Source organism: Phoenix dactylifera, chromosome 8 (genome assembly GCF_051530095.1).
Source record: "Phoenix dactylifera cultivar Ajwa chromosome 8, Ajwa_hap1_PhDact_Kaust_v1.1, whole genome shotgun sequence".
NCBI lineage: Eukaryota > Viridiplantae > Streptophyta > Magnoliopsida > Arecales > Arecaceae > Phoenix > Phoenix dactylifera.
In genome coordinates, this window is record NC_143197.1 from 1,530,619 (window position 1) to 1,550,396 (window position 19,778).

The 19,778-nt window shown below is 36.9% G+C and overlaps 2 protein-coding genes across 11 annotated transcripts in view; both read left to right on the forward strand.

Moving 5' to 3' along the window:
- The window catches only part of LOC103703436 (uncharacterized), a 28,167-nt gene extending 27,412 nt beyond the window's left edge, over nt 1–755 (forward strand). For all 4 annotated transcript variants that reach the window (XM_088702286.2, XM_008786274.6, XM_088702287.2 and 1 more), the window contains 2 exons: nt 74–243; nt 338–755. The gene's annotated coding sequence lies outside the window, so the exon portion shown is untranslated. The remainder of the gene's footprint in view (nt 1–73; nt 244–337) is intronic.
- A 5,022-nt stretch (nt 756–5,777) lies between these two features.
- On the forward strand, nt 5,778–19,716 carry LOC103703435 (K-stimulated pyrophosphate-energized sodium pump protein). 7 transcript variants are annotated; one of them, XR_015967718.2, is made up of 12 exons: nt 5,797–6,189; nt 6,437–6,521; nt 10,238–10,434; nt 13,029–13,111; nt 15,362–15,407; nt 15,519–15,575; nt 15,695–15,749; nt 15,837–15,937; nt 16,029–16,092; nt 16,249–16,382; nt 18,589–18,840; nt 19,408–19,716. XR_015967718.2 is itself a non-coding variant. In XM_008786273.6 (11 exons), the coding sequence occupies exons 1-11, from the start codon at nt 6,112–6,114 to the stop codon at nt 19,579–19,581; spliced, it is 1,074 nt and encodes a 357-aa protein (XP_008784495.1). In that variant the 5' UTR covers nt 5,778–6,111; the 3' UTR covers nt 19,582–19,716. The 7 variants fall into 7 exon arrangements, 5 of the variants coding, with proteins under 5 accessions (XP_008784495.1, XP_088558417.1, XP_088558419.1 ...); XR_016396112.1 differs by having other exon boundaries at nt 5,802–6,189; nt 15,350–15,407; nt 19,408–19,546; XM_008786273.6 differs by lacking the exon at nt 18,589–18,840 and having other exon boundaries at nt 5,778–6,189.
- The last annotated feature ends 62 nt before the right edge of the window (nt 19,717–19,778 follow it).

Here is a 19,778-nt window from a genome sequence, read left to right on the forward strand (position 1 = left end):
ATTTCTTCTTAGATTTCTACAGTAGTTTCTTCTGGGTAGTTACTGATGAATTTTCTGGCAATTTTGTTTGCAGGTGTTTGAACAAAGCTTGTAATTGAGCATTTTACCTGGATAAATATTAACCGCAGAGGCATGCGATGTACAGGGGACCTTTTGAGTGAGTTCCTTCATTTAATTGATTTAAATTATTTTTCTTCTGCCAGTCACCATCAGAAAAGGGGCGTTTTCTTGTTCACCATTCAGGTAAAACTATTCTCCAATGGATCTGTAATCTATCGCTCATGATATAGAGGTAAACCATTCATAGGCAAGCGGCTATTCATTTCTCTGGTTACAGATAATAGCCTCCAGCATTTGAAGATGGGATTCCACCACATGGGAAACAACGTTTTGGCCATTAATTTTTGTAATTGTATCTGTAGTACCGAGGTTCATGCAGTTTTTTTGTGAGGCATCCTTGGGTCGTAAAAATTTTGTGTTTCAGTAGAAGACCAACATCATGAGAGCAAGCTCTGATCCTGTATAATGTTTGATTGTAATTACTATTTGGAGGCAGCTTATCTATTGTTGATCCATTGTTCTAGATCCTAAGTGTAAATGTTTGAGGTGTGTCAAAGAATTTTGGTTAGTTTATGTTACTTCTCTTCATTTTGTTTGTATTGTTTTGTGTCATTGTAGGATTTCCCAGTGTTGTAAAATCGTGTATTGAAAAGTTTTGCTCCATATAAAATAATAAGTTCGTGTGCTTTTATTTACTTTATTGGGCTCTTGTTTGAATAGGAAGGGTTATTTCAAACCTGCTTTCAAGTTGACAGCGATACTTCGTGTGTACTTACAGGTTTGGCCAGCATCGTTTGTGTCTGCATGATACGAACAGGAACGGCAGTCAAGGTCAAGCCAAGGCTTGACCATAATTGGAAATTAAGGTGCGAATGGGTCAACCATCCGGTTCTTGACCTGTAAATTCAATTGGTATTAGGTTTAGATTTTGGAGATGCGCCTTAGGGTCTGCCTTTGTCATGGTTAGCCCAAATCCACTCTGAAGTTAATTGGATTATATCCAAAATTAAGGTGCTGTGGGTGCACGCGTTGTGCTAGAATGGTCTGGGTGCAATCCAAAATTAAGGTGCTCTGTGCAGACGTTGTGCTAGAATGGTCTGAGTTAAAAATGAGTTGGATATTGATATGTCATATTTATATTTTTATTTTTAAAAATATAAATATGGAGGGGATATTAAATAAATATCAAAAAACCTTCGCTAGACGGAGAGTAAGCGATTTCTATTAGCGCCGGACCGTCGAGTCGAATTGATCGTGTCATGTGCAACGTCCATCAATGATGGTTCATTAATGTCCATGGATTTAGACTCCTTCCCCCTTCCTAAGGTATTGTCCGAGATAAAATCAATATTTGACAGTTAAGGAATAGTCCGAGTAAGCTCTCACATAGTATTTGACAGTTAAGGAATACGGGAAGTCAGCCCTTTCGAATTGAAAGAAAGTGTCCGGATCCAGCCAAGTTCTATTGATCATGTCCCCTTCCCAACAGTTGTACCTTGTCTTGGGGCGTCTTTGGCTTTACTCGATCAAGCCCGCCGGAAAAAGAAAAGTCTTTCTCTTCCCGTCCCGGGTCATAGTGAGGCGGAGGTGCGTCCTCTTCTACCGGAACTCGTGCTTTTACTCGACAAACCTGTTCAATAGCTGCCTCTGCTTCTTTCGCCGCGCCGCTAGCCGGGATAGGATCCCGATGTAAAGCTACAGAATAACCTGCTCAATTCACTGCTGCCGGGGGACATGGAACTGCTCGTGCGACTTCAACGTTTCCATCCGGCTTTTCATCTTATTCCCATTCACCTTGCCTGCTTTCAAGAAAAAAAGAAAAAAGCCCGATTGCCTAATGAATTCGTTGACTGCGGCTATGGTGGGTACCACCCCTCCCCCTCAATGTCCGGGATTCCTGTGCATGCTCCCGAAAACTCTCAGTGAACTTCGGAGCACGGTCTTCCGTTAGGTCCTTTACGGACGACGAAAGCCTCTTGGCTATACTCTACTGTTCGCCTCCGGCGGTTCTTTCCTTTTGGCTCGGCGGAGCTGAGCTGGGTTCCATTGCACTCTGTAGGAAGTCCACGCAGCAAACCGAGGCCCTGCGTGCGTCCAACTCGTTACGCAATTGACGTAGTAGACCCATGATTCTTTCAATGATGTATTCAATCAAGACAATAAAGATAGATCGTAATAAGATCAGGTTACATGATTGGTCTGTGAAGGAAGATCAAGAAAGATAGGGTTCCTTCTGTAGTATGAGTTGAGAAGAAAACGGATTCAATCCAGCCGTAGGTAGGGACGCCCACGGCTACCTTGTTTCGAACGAATCGGAGAAGGGATTGCACCCCACCCCTAGGAACGGGAACGGAGTTTGTCAGAGCTCGGGTAAGCATTTTCTGACCGGCACGCTGGACCCTTCTAACAGAGGAAAGTCCTTTCCGGAGTCAGTTTCGTTAATAAACTGGGCCGAAGATCTGACAGAGGTTGACTTGCTGGCTTGCGAGTTGCCAGCTCCGTAGTTGATTGCTAACCAGAGGATAGTGACAGCCAATATTCCTTCCTTTTGGGCTAACAGAGCCTTGAGAATGTCGTGAGTGGTTGGTTCAGGCGGAACCGGGATTTCGGGTTCATCTGACATAGTCAATACAATAGGGGATTCAGAATTCGGGGGTGTAACTTCTTCTACACGAACCAGTCGGCGAGATGGGCGGACCCAGAACGGTTCAAGGGGAACTTTCTTGCGAGATGGAATGATGTTCAACAAAAATGTGCCCTCCTGTTGGCTGTTTTCCTTTATCATGTTTATTTAGACAAAGTATAGATATAAGTCGAATATTAGTTATATTCATTTTTTTATCCAAATATGGATATAAGTGAGATATTATTTGGATATAAATCGAATTTTTAGTTTAATGCGACGATGAAAATTAATATCAATTACATAATCACAGAGGATGGTAATATAATTTAAAGATTCAGACATGGTTATTAAAATTCATATGGAGATCGTCCTGGCCAAGAGTTCAAGTTAAAAAATTAAATTATTTAATGTAAAAATATAATATAAAAAATAGTAATAATTTTTTGTATCAAAATTGTCATTAGTCTTTAATTATAGCATAAATAAAAAAAAATACCACAAAAACATAATCATGAATTATCTAGTTTTTTAGAAAGCATGTAAAAAAATTATAAATAAATGTAGTAGTGCATTGAAGTTACTTATATTTATAAACATTTTTAGATAATAAAGTGTTGAAAATATCTAAAATTAGTTTTTCAGTTCTATCAAAGGAAAATGATGTTTTTAGCAAATAATGGTTAAAATATAATAATATACATGAAATAGTTATTTAATAATCTAAATACTTTTCAATAAATAAAAAGCATGACTCATATAAATTAGATGAAGCATTGTGGTTTGGTATTTGGATGCTTTGTTTTAACTCAGATGTTTCAGATACTTTTTATTTAGGAAAATCGGATCCGGATCGAATACGGAAATGGATACAGCTGAATTATATTTGATTGTTTTTTACCCCTTAGTTCTGATCTTCATAGTGCATTTGGTTTTATACTTTTAAGCGTTCCGCTACCCCAAATCAGGCTAGATCATGATTGGACCAAATTCTGGGCAATGCTCTGACTTGGCATATTTGTGTGCATAAATCTTTGTTCCAGAGATTAATTAGTTGTGCATTTTAATTTGTTTAGCTAACTCTAGGTTGTTGGAGACAAATTGGAAGGAAAACACATTGGAAGAGGGACAATGAGCTGTTGATGTCGCATATGTGATGGATTTTGTCAATCTTCATAAAAGCCGGACAGCCGCAGAAGGCTGCATAAGTACATGACCACGAAGAGAAAAGTGCCAGATGGCATCTCTTATGTTCCTTAAGGGGCGTTTGGTAACCTCAACAGGATCATCACGGTGATCTAAGATCTCCGGTGATCCGAATGCTGGGGTAATTTGATTCCGGTGATCTAAGATCAATGTATTTGGTAGGCTATGATCCAGTGATTAAAAATCTTCGGGTATCCATGAGTAACTTATTTGGTATAGCATGGAGATTTAAGATCACCGACTACATAATACCACAAATACCCCTCATATATCTTAGATGGATTTTTTATGTGTTTTTAATTCTCATGATTTAAAAATGTAAGTCAATATGCTAATTCATATAATAGCTCCATAATTTTGTCACATATTCTACTTTTACTAGCCCTTATCATATATTTATTAATCATATAAAATATATTGTAATAAAATATTAATATATTTATCAATATATTAATTATTAATATATTCTATAAAAATATATTTATTATTCCTATAAATTATTAATCTTATAAAAATATGTTATTTTTAAATATAGAATTAATATTTTTATTTATACTTATAATAGATTTTTTAATACTAATAATTATTTTGATTAAAAAATAAGGTAAATAGGAGTAATATATTAATCATTTTCATTATATAAATATAAAATATAATAATATATTTTCGCTATAATTTAAAATTATCCTTCAATAATAATATGATAATAATATGATTAGTAATATATTATAATATAACATATATCATTAATATAATATATAATATCAATATAATATTATTTATATATATAACATTGACATAATATATTGATGGTATATTAATATATCAATTTTTTTGCTAAATTGAGGGGTATTTTTGTCTTTAACTTTCAACCCAGGATCACTGTCATGGGATGATCTTGGTTTTCGGACCTCAAGAACGGGCATTCCATCACTGGGTTGTACGGTGATTTGAGGAGCGAAAGTGATTTAGGATCACCGCTATATAGATTCACCATGGTGCAACCAAACGCGGTGATCTCATCACCTCCATACATATCACCCTTGATTCTGGGATGATCATCCCATACCAAATGCTCCCTTAAATTTTTGGAGCTGGTGATAGTCATGCAAGTTTTATATTTCATATGCCACTAGCTTGTTACCACTAGTTAGGGTGATGCTCGCAAAATATATGTATAGCCGTTATTGAGACACCCTCAAATTCAACGCAATTTGGAGAGCTCAGGATTTTATTTGCGATCAATCTGTCTAAAATAAGATTGATACGTTGTTAATGATGTATTTTTCTCTTTTTTATTTTCGAATATATATATATATATATATATATATATATATATATATATATATATATATATATATATATATATATATATATATATATATATATATTATAAAGTGTAAAGATAAGATAGATGGAAGGCGCATGCATGTCTGCTGTGCTTATTTTTTCGAATAGCAGCTCAGAAATAGAAACAAAATGCAATTCTGGCTCGATGTCCGAAACCGGGTCCGCTAAAATGCTAACCCACCCATCATCATGACTTCATCATCTGGATCAGGCAAAAAACGTCTCCGTTTCGAATATGACGCGTGGTCATTCTCTCGCTTGTGTGCACGACGGCTGCCCCCCGCCGAGGCACGTGTCACTCACGGCCCGCCTATCAGAGACACGTGTCAGTCACGGCACCATAACGGTGACGTTCCGGAAGAACAGAATTCCCCCGCGGCCCCGCCACTTCCGCGGAATAAATGCCTTCCTTCCCTCGCAAGCCTCGACTCTGGAGACCACTAGGGTAGCCTATGTACGGGGAATGGGGCATATTTGTTATTTTATTGAAATTCTTTGGTTATTTAAAAAATCTTCCTTCCGTTATCTACATCGCTCTCGGCCCTCGGATATGCGCTAACGCGTTTATCCACTGTGCTCCTATAAATAGAGGGGGAGAGGAGAGAAAAAGAGGAGAGAGGTTATTTCTTGTAACCGAATCCAAGAATCGGTTGATGGACTTCCTTCTCCGAACCGCTTCGAGAAAGTCCGGAGACCGCCTCTCTCTTTTCCCCCAAATCTAGCTAAGGTTTCGAATTCTTTCAGCTTTTCTCGTGCGATTTCTTTCGAGTCCTGCCTTGGACCACCGACCGCGAAGGCGAGAGGCAGTGGGAAATTAGGGTTAGGGTTCGCTGTCGCTTCTCAAATGCTCTTCCATTCGGGCGTCCGCGAGAATGAGCCAGGGTTCGGCGAATCGGAGATCGGCTTACCTTACCGCGCTTGCCCAAGAGATCGAGAGAAAGCTTCAGCGGGTGAGATCTTATTTCTGACTGGAAGCCCTGTTTGCCATTTTCGTGTTTTGGTTTCCGATGATAAGAATTTCGATTCTTGAAACCCTGAGTCGATGGTTTCTTTGTTTCTCTCTGTTGCGAGAGATGGGCTCTGCTTGCACTTTTTCTATCGCATCTATTCTTGATATAACCGTTTAAACTTCTATATAGATGAAGAAGCTGATGGTGAGGTCACTGAGGTGTGTGGTTTCTGTCTTTGTCGTTGCAGGCGTTGAACTATCCGTCGCAGAGAGCTGACCTGTTACAACAGTTGCTTGCTGATATAGCTTTGGAGATAGATGATCGAGCTCGAGGTACGGCTTTGTAGCTTGTAGCATGTTGTAATGCTCCATGCGAATACTTCTGAAATCTGAATGGTTTCTTATTTTCAAGTGGTTTCTTTTTTCCTCCACCTTTACTTCTTGATCTCAAGAAATATAACCAACGGAATTTAGAGTAATTAAACTTTGATTGGATGGGGACAAGATATGCTGCATCGTTGTGTTTATGATTTTTTGTCTTTACTTGGACTCCAATTTCTTCGATGAAACTGCTTAGGTGAAGCCTTGATAAACCAGCTTATGGACTTATCTTTTGTTATATGCTTTTCCATCATGTTCTTGTCTAGTGCTAGTTTTCAGAGGAGCCTAGTTTGTCAGATATCTTTTTAGATATGAGCTCTTAGACCTTAGTCTACTGAATTTCTTGTCCAAAAGTTACCGCTATGGCCTCGGATGGTGTTGGTTGTAGAAATCCCATTGGAAGAAGATGTCAACAACTTGGATTATCAGGGAACTTCTCAAGAGTTGGTGGAAGTCCTATGCTTTTCCACGTTGTTCTTGTCCAGTGATAGTTCATAGATGAACCTAGGTCGAAGGATATGTTTTTGGGAGTAATGCTATGGGTGGACATTATGTGCACACAAACAATCCACTTGCTATGTGGCAAGAGGGGATCGGTGCAACTCTTGTTGCCAAACAAGGAGGTTGTTATGTTGTTGCCAAATCAGCAGTGATGAGCCTGATGAACTTTTCATGTGCACAGAACGGGTTGCTCCAAAGCTTTTTCTCTTTTTTAGTTATGATAATCTACTTTCATTAAATGATTTATTAGATAATCGAAAACAGAGGATCTTGAGTCTATTAGAGAACTATCTCTCTAGGGACTGTGAAAGATGTTCCACTAGAAATATTTTTGTTATGGCTTCGACTCATATTCCCCAAAAAGTGGATCCTGCTCTATTAGCTCCGAATAAATTAAATACATACATTAAGATAAGTTGGCTAGGTAGCTGACCCTGTTAGTCCATTCTTTCAAGAATAGGGGTATAACCATTTTGCTTCTTATAATACCATTTTCTCCGCTTAATGGATAACCATTTGCCCCTAATGGGGAACTGCTTTTCATCTCAAATCTAGATGATTAGATTTGCACTCGAATGAGAAGAAAACGAGTGCCCTAAGATATATCGAAACAATCTATCAAAAAAATAAAACCTTTACTTTCATTTTCTTTTTGGAGGGTCCAACCCGATTCACGATCGAATTATATATCTTCGATGCATCATTGTCAATATGAATCCAATGTTAAGAAAACAAATTTAAATAAATCAAATAAGGACTTATGAGCTTTTAGACTTTAGTCTACTGCATAACTTTTCCAGAGGTTATGACTGCATGCTAAAAGGGTAAGCATTTAACTACCTTATTCAGATCATTAAAACATATCTTTACCATTTTTGTCTTAGGAATAGCAAGTATGGACATTGACTAGCAAGCAAGACCATCTATCTTGAAAACCCAGAGAACCTATAAGTTAAATGAACCATAATAGAAAGCATGCAGGTAATAGAGGTCGTAAAAGAATATTATAACCTAGCAAATCTCGTTAGAATGCTGGAAAACATGATAACCACGTAGTTGAATATAATGCATGATGGCCATGGGACATGGGAATATGCACAGATGCATGAAGGAGTAGGAGACGTTGGTGGAGTTCTGGCACTTTGGAATTGGATGGCAACTTATTATTTCTTTCTATGATGGAGAGCAATTAATTTGGTCTGCACGTTGTTGCTGGTCCAAATTCTTGTAATGTACCATAACATAATTTCTGAAAGCATTGCTCTGTGAAAGTTGACTTTGGTATGAGTTAGCTTTTCATATAGGTACTTTGTAAAAGGGGACCTTTAAATGAACTAGCAGACCATTTCTTATCTATAGCAAGGCTGCATTTTATACAAGATTAGCTTTATGGGCTATGATATGGTTCATGAAAATTTTCTAGCTTTCAATCAATGACGCATGGATGCTAATGTGAGTGATACATCATATCAGACCCTCAAAAAAAAAAAAGAAGAATTGCATCACACACGCACAATATATACTTTATGTACATATAACTGAAGGTTGTTATCAACTAATTGGTTACCCCATGGGTGTTGCGCCTGTTCCTAAGCTAGCAGCATAAGCTTTGGATCTTAGTCATATAAATAAGTGGTAATCTAGGCAGAGGCAGCCTAGGTGTTATGAGTTTCATGAACCACCTGGGAGGTAATGCAGGTTCATCGCTTATAATGCTAATGCTTATGCTTTTGTTCATGTACCTTGTTTGCTCTTGTTTGTTGACTGGGTCCTGCATATTTTTCCAAGGCGGGTTCCGTTTTGTAAGGTTTAAATATCAATCTATCTCAATTTCTTTAGCAAGTGATTTACGGAAACAGAAATGTCTAAATGCAAAAAACAAGGTTAAAGGAGAAATAAAGCTAGTTGGAGCCTGCTCAAGCACAAAACGGTATGTACAAGAGGGTCTTTAATTACATCATTAATCATTTACAATACAAATCATCAGACTATCAAATGCAAAACCTAGTTTCTTGCCACAATCTGGAAAACAAATAGCTGTTAGGAAGATAAAGCATCAAGACTTTGTTACCATAAAGCTAAATAAATTGTTGTTTCAATTGTGAACTTATTACTTGGAATCTTCTATCTAGGGTAGAGTACCCACTTCAGAATCTTCCTGGAATCTTGAAATGGCACCAGCTTTCTAAACACTTCCTTAGTTAAGGTGGTTCTAAATCTGACTTTGGTGACGATTAAAGTGTTTCTTATCTGGCTCAAGTAATGAAGATTGTAAACCGGATCCTTTTGTTTAGAAAATAAATTGCAAGTTCATCCTGTTTTATGAACACTGGAGATATAGATAGCGAATGTTCTCAAAACATGGGAATCGAGCATCTGTTAAACTTTGACAAGAAAGGTTCAAATACATTATCAGCCACTATTGTCAATATGTTAAGAGTCAGACATCCTGAAGCTATGCAAGCCACATGCAACCCACAAGATCGTGTACCTCACTCTGGCAAGTAACCCTTTCTTTATGTCAAAAACAGAATCTCAGAACTCTTTTACTGATATTGGACTCCTGATACTCTAGGGAACATGCATGAGAAATCGACAAGCAAGATTGCATGCATAAGAAATCAAAAAGCAAGACACAGAAAATAAAATTGTTTAAGCATTTATATAATGAAGACAATAAATGCATTGTGGTAGGACTTGATGATAATTCATCAGACTTATTGATCAGATGCGAAAAGAGGGCTTAAACTAAATTATTATGGTAGCAGCATCTTATGTAGAACATCAGCTTTGTTCTTGGATTCATGTTCTTGTATGCACTTCCAATGGCAAGCATGCATTAGACGTTATATTCCTGGGGTTTGAAAAGTGTTGTTTGTTTGTCCTTATGTGCATGTTCACGTCCACATGGATTCATATTCCTGTATGCACTTCCAATGGCAAGTGTGCATTAGATATGCTATATTCCTGGGGTTTGAAAAGTGTTGTTAGCTTGTCCTTATGTGCATCTTCATGTCTGCACAAATTTGCTCATGCAAGCTCAATTCTAACATGGATACTTTCATAGAAAACCATTTTGAATCAAAGTGCCATTCTTTTTTTTGAATACACAATGCATCTAGAATTGTGCAAATGTTTTACTTTTTCCATAATGTCATTGAAAACAGACATAATTGTCAGTAGGAATGAAGATGGAATTGCCAGAGCAGATGATAGAATGGATAACTGCCTGTGCTTTTATGAAGTTCTTGCTGATCACTATGTTAGGGTACCTGAAGATGGGAAGCACATTCTTGATTTGATTGTTCAACTCTGGAGCCATTCTTTTGTGTCACATATATTTGCCCTTCTATTCCACAAGTGGGTATGTCTTGCATTTGTAGAAAGCCTTTGCTTGGGTTTGTTTTGCATTTTTATAAATTCTTTATCACAGTAAGTCCTTTATTGCAGTAAGCTCATACAATATATTTTTAAGATGCTGTTAAAAAGGTATGACCACTTATCTGGATGACTATTCTAGTCCTTGTAGCCAGTTTGTATACATTGTGAAGATAAAAAACTAATTTGTCATGCTCTTTTTGGGTTGGCTGTTACTTACCTATTTGTAGTTTGTGTTGCATATTGCATATTGCATACCATTATTTAGTATTATCATGCTGTAATGTTAGTTTCTTTTTGAAGCTTTTCTATAGCCCTCTGGAAGTGGCAAGCATGTACAAATTCAGATGTCCTCTCAATTTAATTTTTGAAATCTTGATGTGGTTATGATTGCTTGTGGTATCGTTATTCACAATTACATCCAACAGTCATGGAATCAAAGTATGTTTTGAAGCTTGCGTAGATACTAATTGGAGAATAAAGCCAACTATATATTAACAGAAAATTTGTGAGAGATAAAAGAAAAATCTCATGCTATGATATGCCATAGTATAAGGTGCATTTATAAGACCCAGATATATGCTAGAATCACCAAGAAGCTCTCTTGAAAGGCTAATGTGTATTTCAAGATTTAGCTAGCACCTATCGAAGCCAAGTTTTTTTTTTTTAAGTTGTAATCTATTAAAAAGATAAGGAATCTTTATGAAGATCATGACTATTTTCCTGATAAGGCTTGCTGTAGTGAGTGGTGAGATGGGTTTGAAGTCATTTGTATTCTGTCACTTAACTTTTTCCATTCTAAAATCCAAGCTTAGCTGATTCGCTGGTTATGCTGGCGACATGCAAATCAGTACAATTTGTACCAAATTCACAACACAATTCAACACAATTCGGAGTTCAATTTTAGCTGGCGCATTTTAATCTGGGAGTATTTGATTATTAAGACTCTAGACAACATGCAAGTTAGGAGGCCTCCATGAGTGGGATTTTGTATCCAAGGAGACAAGATTTTTGGATTTTATTTAAGAAATTTGGGAAGGTGAGGAGAAGTCAGGTAGAAGGAAAAAAATAGAGTTCCTATTATCTCTCAAGTGACTTTATTTCGATATCAAATATAATATAAAATTGGCTAATACATGAATTCTAAATCTAATTCCATGTGCTACTTCCTTTTCTCATCGATCAAAGGGTTCTGATTTATTTGTTTTGTATTTGTAAATTCTAAGAGCTAGCTATCCTAATCAATGTTAATTTTTTATTAATATTTAAAAATTACTTTCTAATCCTATACTTATTGAATCAAGTTCGTTGACAGTTGGTGGTTTTCGAATCATCTACCCGAAATTGTGTTGAAAGAACCAATCTATCAAGTATAATGTAACTAAAAACTATCTACATGTCATGTATGTGCATGTCTGTGTGTGATGAAATGCATGTTTAAATGCGTCGGTGGTTCCAGAGAATTCAGCTATAGGAGAACCAAGAACGGAGAGCTCTCCTTTTTTCCGCTCGACTCTTTGGTCTTAAGAATGCTGGTTTTAAGAACAAGTGACCGCCCTTTTCCGACCCGTACTGCCCAACTAGAGAGTGGATAGCTAATGCGTTCCACTTATTGGACAGAGTCTATGGTCTGTTCGTGACCCCTAGATGCTGAAGGCGTCCTTGGGGTGATCTCGTAGTTCCTACAGGGTGGATGGGGTTGGTCCATGAATTTTTCTTTCTTTTATATCGAGAGTAACGATCAGTCGAAGAACACCATGCATTGATGGGCAATGAGGACCCATATTGACTATTATGAGATCTTTTCTTGTAGCCGGCATCATTATGCTGTTATAATAGTCATTTACTATAATAATATTACAACATAGTACTATTATAATGTACTAAAATAACAATATCATTTTATTATATTATAATGACAATATTATTATTATATAATAATATAATCATATAATAAAAGTATTGTTATCTTTTATAATAAATTTAAAAATTTATTGCTAATTATATTATTTAGTTAAATATCAAATTAAATAATTTATAAATTAAGAATGCTTTAACAGTTTGGATAGTAGAAACAATTAGACAATTGAAGGCATTATATATATCTATTGCCATTATTTTTTGATATTAAAACACTTTCTCAGTTTGGTTTCCAAATAGATGTTAAAGCCCTGTAGTGACCAAACAGTAAGCAACTTTTTATTAAAAGCTCTAGTAGTGAAAACTCTACTACCCAAAGCTCTACAAACAAGAGCTCTATTGCCTACAACAATGCCAAATGGGGCCCAAGTTCATAAAAATATGAAGAACAAAGTATATAAAAATAACAATTGGCATGTTGACATACTCGGTTCAGTTAGAGCAGCATAGAGGGGTTACATGATGCTAGCTTAATTTTGTTTGTAAGAAAACCAAATACAACATATATTTTCTATAGCATCCTTAATTTGAAAAACAAGTTGAAGCTCTTTAGATCATCTAAGTTTAGTATTTTATAATTGTATGTCATCAAAAGATTATTTTCTGTGCATATATATTTTTAGTTGACCTAGCTGCTTTACATTGGCTTACTTTTTGCAGTTGTTTGAAGTTCCTATTGAAAATACTGAAGCCTTGCTACGTTATGGATCTGCACTTGTTCAGGGTGCTAGAAATGTTTTCTGGTATGTGTCAGAAGTCCTTTTTTTTATAGTGACTATCCTTTGATTACTTTGATTTAACTGCTTAAGATACACGACCTATGATTAATATGTTAGGAATTTGAGAAGAGCAAATACTGGACCAGGAACCCAATTCTATTGGGGAATAAAGTGAAGTTTATAAAAGTGCAAAAGACTCACCAAATGCACACTGTCATGCTAAGATAAGCATGCATATAATCTGTCTACCTTTTGTGCTATACTAAGTTGGCAATCAGCAATGCACTACGTGGTATTTAAGAATATGATGGTCGAGTTTAAAATTAAAAAAAAAAAAGAAAAAGAAATGTTATTGTTTAATTTTTTCATTTGGTTTCAGAAAGATTTTCATACTAATTTTCAGGACCATTTTTTTCTCAAAACAAACCAAAATGATCTCTAGTGGGTTCCTAAGTCCTATTTATGTATGATTATCGTCTACGTGTCCTGCACTAGATCTAGGTTCTATTAGGATTAGATTCTGAGACATCGAATTCTTTAGAATTTGTGGATTGTGTTGGATGAAGTGGCTTCTTCATGGATGCGTTCCCTCAGCTCTTATGTCCGCTCTCTTTGTACTTTTTGCCTTGTTCTATCCTAAACCTTATTTTCCCCCTTCTTATACCCTCTTACTGTGTTTTGACTGTTATAAAAGAAGAAATTTCAGATATGTCCTAATTTGGTATTTATTCTACTTACAGAAATGGTAGAAATGGGAGACATGAAAGGTGTCCTCTCTCTTTCTCTCTGTCTCACTACACACACACACACGCATATATGTAGATGTATATGTATGCATGCATGGATACATACATATATGTATGAGCAATTGCTGCACCGGAAATAAATGGAAGTTACAGCAGGAAATAAATGGAAGTTACCCATAATCCTCCATCTACAAGTGAAGGATGTATGTACGTATGAGCAATTGCTGCACCGGAAATAAATGGAAGTTACCCATAATCCTCCTCCTACAAGTGAAGGATATGGCGACAGTTGATGTTGAAAGGCATGATGGTGCCCATGAGCATGCACCCAAGAATGGTGACTGATGGACGTCAATATTGAACAACCTCCAAGAGAGGGGAGAGCACCTTTTGCCTAGTTGTAGCAACTTGTTTATTTATGATAATGCTTTCTTGAATTACTTCTGTTAATAAAATATGCATAGGAATTTACTACCCAAAGTATAATACTTGTTTGAAATACTTAACAGACTGAGATGTACATTTGTTAGTAAGGTGATGCATGATCTCTTGAAAGTGATTATAACTTCTACGAAAATCAAATATTTCTCATTGTTTCAACAGAATAAAATCTGATGTTGAGAGTTTAATATTTTAAATAAAAGTTTTGGTCTATGTGAAGGTTGATCCCTAAATATTAACACATCCATCAAATAAGCCAATTGAGTTCACAAATCCAGCCAAGTATGCAGAGATTCTTCTTTTAGCATGTAGAAATATGGATTGAAAGAAAATGTAACAAACTGTAGTGGAGTTTTCACCAAATCCAACAAACATGAGTTAAAGGAAGAATGCGTATTCTTCTGCTTGAACATCTGTTAGTACAATAATTCAGTTTCATTGGCACAGTAAAAATCCAAAAAGAAAGTAGGTATGGAAGGAATAGGGACAGCTTCAGAACATATGAAAATGTTGTTTCAGATGGTCAAAACAAGCAAGATTTTTTATGCATGAGTCCATTCCATCATGCATCCAATTAATATATAATGGTGCATACAGGTCAAGACAGATTGGTTCAGTAAGATATCTACTGGTGAGTGATACACTTCTGAGTCATTCCAACCTATTTCATCGTACATGACTGTACTGACAGTACTCATGATTTTTGCAATGGGCTCCATGAGAGTAATTTATTGAGGAGGTCTGCAAAATTTTGTGGAAATTTATTTTACTGATCAATTAATTTTGTTACTATTCATCTGGTCCTTTGATGAAGTTGTTCATGCATAGTATGAAACATGTTTGATCTTTTATCTTGGAATGGACCTAGTCATAACCAAGCAATTTGGTTCACAACTTCTTTAATTTGAACTTGGTCCAACTTTCATGACCAAACAAGTTCGAATGGTTCACTGATCACCTAATCTGAAACTACGATTGAAGTAACTCTTCATAAATTAAAATTGCTTTGCTTATATTAGTTTGTTCTGTCTTATGGCTTTTTGGAAGAGGAGTTAAAAAGATAATTTCATTACATGTCTGTTGGCAGGATTGATATACAAACAAATACGAGGCGATTTTTATCCTTGTTCTGTGTAAGATATATATTATTACCTGTCACAACTTTTTTTTTAATTCTTTGTTCCCCTTTTTTCGATTGTGTCATTATTGTGTGAACTTATCCAGTGAATCCATTCTTTAACCAGTATCTTCTTGAAGAGGTTGCACTGGTCCCAGAACGGAGCAATAAAATTTCTTTGCAGGTTCTGGTTTCTTTTTCCAACTCATATAGTATTTTTATATGATCATCTTTCATATTGTCCTGTAAGCTTGCAAGTTGCGGTTCAGTTTCTGATTTGCCTTGTTTTATCATTTCTTTCAGGCCCGTCGAGACCTGTTTTTACTCATATCCAGATTCTTATTTTTTTACAACTTAGGTGTGCAATTATTAGCTTTCCATCACCCTCTGAATTAAACTACTGCGTCCATCCTGTGATGTTCCGTCATGTTGTTGTAACATGCAGATGACTTTCTTGAAATTCTTCTACAGCAGTTTCCTACTTTTCCAAATTCTTTTTTTGTTGGTGGTCCAGCAGACATATTTGTTATTGAGCTTACAGATCAGGTATATGCTTTTGCTAGATGAGCAGCCATAGCCATATGATTTTCTGGTGCTAATTATAAAATCAATTGTACCTGCATTGTTTACATTGCAGCTTCAGAAGCTAAAAGTGGAGCCAGTGCTTCTGCATTACCTTTCTCACATGAGTGCCCTACAAGGTTGTAATTAGCCCAAGATTTGATACACTACTTATGTCATAATCAAAAAAATTGATTTTTGAATTTAAAGCAACCTTTATTTAATTTGAAGTTAAATCAGCTCACTCTTTCAGTAATATTTACTTTTTTGAATTCAATGACAACTAAATTTTATAGGATTAGAACTGAGGATGAGTACAAGCACAAGATTGAAGTCATGCCTCTACAGCTTCACATCTCCTGGGGGTCCTATGTATCCAACAAGGGCTGTACGCCATGCAGCCTGGGATATACTGGATTTTCTTTTCCCTGTAAGTCTCCTTGTACCTTTTCTGAACACAAATAGGAGATTTACATGATAGATGCTGAAGAATCTATAAAATAATACGTAGTTTAATCATCCACCAGCGGGTCTTTATAGCTTGTTTTGGCATGATTTCGTGTCATTACAATATTTGTGCCTATCATTTTGTGAATGATCTTCATCCTTTCCTATGTTATAACATTGATATTGACCATTTATTCCATGAACTTTGATAACTAAAGCAAGCAGCCAGCATTTTTGGTACTATCTTGTAAAAAATTTGTTGTGTGTAGCAATTTATGATAGTGAATGTAATGTTAATCAAAGGGGTGCATTCAGGGTTGGCAGAACCGTCCTAAACCGGATGGTTTCGGCCGTTACGAGCCGCCTCGACGGCTGACCAGCACGGTTCTAGGAACGGAAATGAAATCCGTTGCCGGAGGGCGAGAAGAAGAAGGAAAGAGAGAAAAAGAGAGCGAGCGGGGGAGGGAAGGAGATGAAGAAGAAGGAAGAGAGAGGGAAGTGGAGACCGGTCAGCGAGCCGCACGGAGGACGCTTCTCTAGGCTCTGTGGCCAGGAAACAAGGCGGGTCCTTTGTTCGCTTGCCGGCTTCACTTAAACATTGCAAAATTAAAAAAAAATGGGGCGACCCCTGTTTCGAACAAAACAGGTGACCTGCCCTATTTTTTGGCTGCGAAGGTTTCTTCCGCCTCCAACTTGGGCCGTCGGCCTTCGCCGGCCCTCCGCCGGTCTCCCTTCCTCTCTCCCCTTCTCTCTCTCTCTTCCTTGTCCTCTATTGTGTCGGTATGGGCCCGATATGGCACGGCATAGGCCCGTACCGACTAGTCCCGTCAGGCAACCGATACGATGCTCGGTACTAGTTCCGCCGACATTGGGTGCATTGGTAGTTAAGCAATCCAACATAATGGAATCAATTCTGGAAGTTTGTTTGATCTCAATTTATGAGAGAATGGAAAGGGTTTTAGTGGACTAGCATCTGCCTTGGATTTTGCTGTTCTTTGTGTTACCCGTGATAGATTTGTGTTGACTATCATGACCGCTGGCATTTGATTAAAAACCATAAGTAGTTCATCTGGTGAGTAGGTGATTGAAATTCCATATGGATCGCAATTTAATGGAACATTGACCTTGTCGTGTCTGGAAACATGTAAAGAGGACATTGGTACTTCTCTATTCATCGATTATTTAGAATGCACTTTGAGAATTGAATGATGATTGGAAACATGATAGAGATTTGACATTTCCATTTAAACAGTGTCAGTGACCTAACTCCTTGCTGGAAAGATTCACCGTGTCAGTTACTCAGTGAATGTTTGTGCACATGCATGAAAACCAGATGCTTGCAATGAATTTACAGCCCTCAATTTGTTTCCCTGATAAAAATTAAAACACCTGCGCACATACATAGTATTTGAACGCTTGCAGTGAAGTGAATTGTCATAATCATGGTATATACAAAAATTATGTTTTGCATAATAGGTGGATGCTTGTGGGGGGTCAAATGTTTCTGCCAAGCTCATGGTCTTGCTAACAATTAGCAGTCTTGCGTTAGTGAGTATATTAGCAATCTTGCAATAAATAAATCGCTAATGCTTCTCGTTTGCTTCTATCTTCCATTTCGATATCACCAAAAATGTTCTCAACATGCTTCTATCTTCCAATTCGATATCACCAAAAATGTTCTCAACGTGCATTTTTGCAAGTTTCTTGTGTGGTGGTCTCTTGGTTGCATACATTGTTCTTTGAGTGACCTAGTTGGATGCCTAGTTCTTGTGTGGCTTAGTTGGATGCCTATATCACATCATTGCCCACATTGCTGGGAATGGCCAAAACAAGTAGCTAATTTGGATTCTGGAGTCTCAGATAATTTAGGGACACGAGTCTCTGAGTGGACTCATGGGATCTAGGATTATGATGTTTGTGCCCCTCAACTGTACCCTACTTCCCTTTTTCCCTTTGATTCTCTGCAGCCCTTCAGCTTTTGACTGACTTCAAGATACGAGAAGCAAAATGCCTATATCACATCTTTCCACACATTGCTGCGATGGCCTAAACATCTAACTAATGTGGATTTTGGAGTCTCAGAAAATTTAGGGATACAAGATTCTTTGGACTCATTGGGATCTAGGATTATAATGTTTGTGCCCCTCAACTGTACCCTACTTCCCTTCTGTCTCTTCGATTCTCTGCAGCCCTTTTACAAGTTGACTGACTTCAAGATACAAGAAGGCAGAACAGAACGGTTTCATGAAGATATAGGATGAACCAGAAGGCACCAAATTAAACTCCTCTCTTTATTTTTGGATTAAAATAATGGCGCATTGTGGATTATGCGCGGCTGTTGCAACAATCCAAATGTCTTCTGCCAGAAATTCTATGAATGGGGCAAGCAGGTGTGATATGCTCTGGGAGGGGCTTTCTGAAAGGTTCTTGTTCACTACATGGTCAGTAGTTTTTTTGTTTGCTTGGATAATAGTTGTAGTGTTCTCTCTCTATTTGTAACTCTCTCTATAGAGAGAGAAAGAGGTCAGGTTCAAATTATACCTGGTGTAGTTCTAATGATGATGAGGATCTCAAATTGGGTGCAATCTATCATCTCTAAGCCACTTACACATCAACAAAAAAAAATTCTAGCTTATATATCAAATGGTTAAAAATATGTTATTATTTTGAGTTATTTAAACTGCCTAATTTTTGATTGCTTGTTGTATAGCTTAAGAGTCTGATTGATGTGGAAGCAATTTAGAAATAGTAGATTATATTCAGTAGTTTATATCATCGGTGAGAGATCCTATCATTCAATACAAAAGGGATGTAACTTTATAGAAGTTACTTCAAATGTTAGCTCAACTTGACCATTAATGTATATGTAAGGTTCGAATATATTTGCTTTTTGTGGAGGTATGGTTAAAAATCTGCATGATAGAATCTTTTAGTATTGTTTTTTTTTTCTTTTTTTCTTGTTGGTATTTGTTTACCTATAGTATTTAGTGGCTTTTTTTGGGTGACAGGTTGGACAGTACCCACGGCATGTTATTAGCCTTTTTTTCCGGCTGCTGTATCCTTGGTGTTGGCCCTCATCTTGCTGGAATTTCATTATGACGTGTGTCAGAACTGTTATATACTATATATTGAGGTTGATTATTTCTAGTTGGGAAAGCATAAGAAGATCTAAGAATGCATAGCGGCATTTATGATATACTGACTTGGAGAGTTGGAATTACGTTGGGAGGGTATCAGCATTACTCAATGTTGTATCTTGCTTTTTGCTTGTAATATGGTACTCTTTATTCTGCCAAGCACGATAAAGGTTGATCGTACACTTGTTTATTGTGAGTTAGGTATTCTGATTTTCTTGACATAGGCGGTCAATGCTAACTGA

Excerpts from the sequence above, each read along its gene's own strand:
- LOC103703435 (XM_088702290.2), top strand. The coding sequence starts at position 6,112 with ATGAGCCAGGGTTCGGCGAATCGGAGATCGGCTTACCTTACCGCGCTT. Across the intron at positions 15,750-15,836 it reads CTTATTTTTTTACAACTTAG|ATGACTTTCTTGAAATTCTT; the intron begins GTGTGCAATTAT and ends TGTAACATGCAG. Across the intron at positions 16,093-16,248 it reads TCACATGAGTGCCCTACAAG|GATTAGAACTGAGGATGAGT; the intron begins GTTGTAATTAGC and ends TAAATTTTATAG.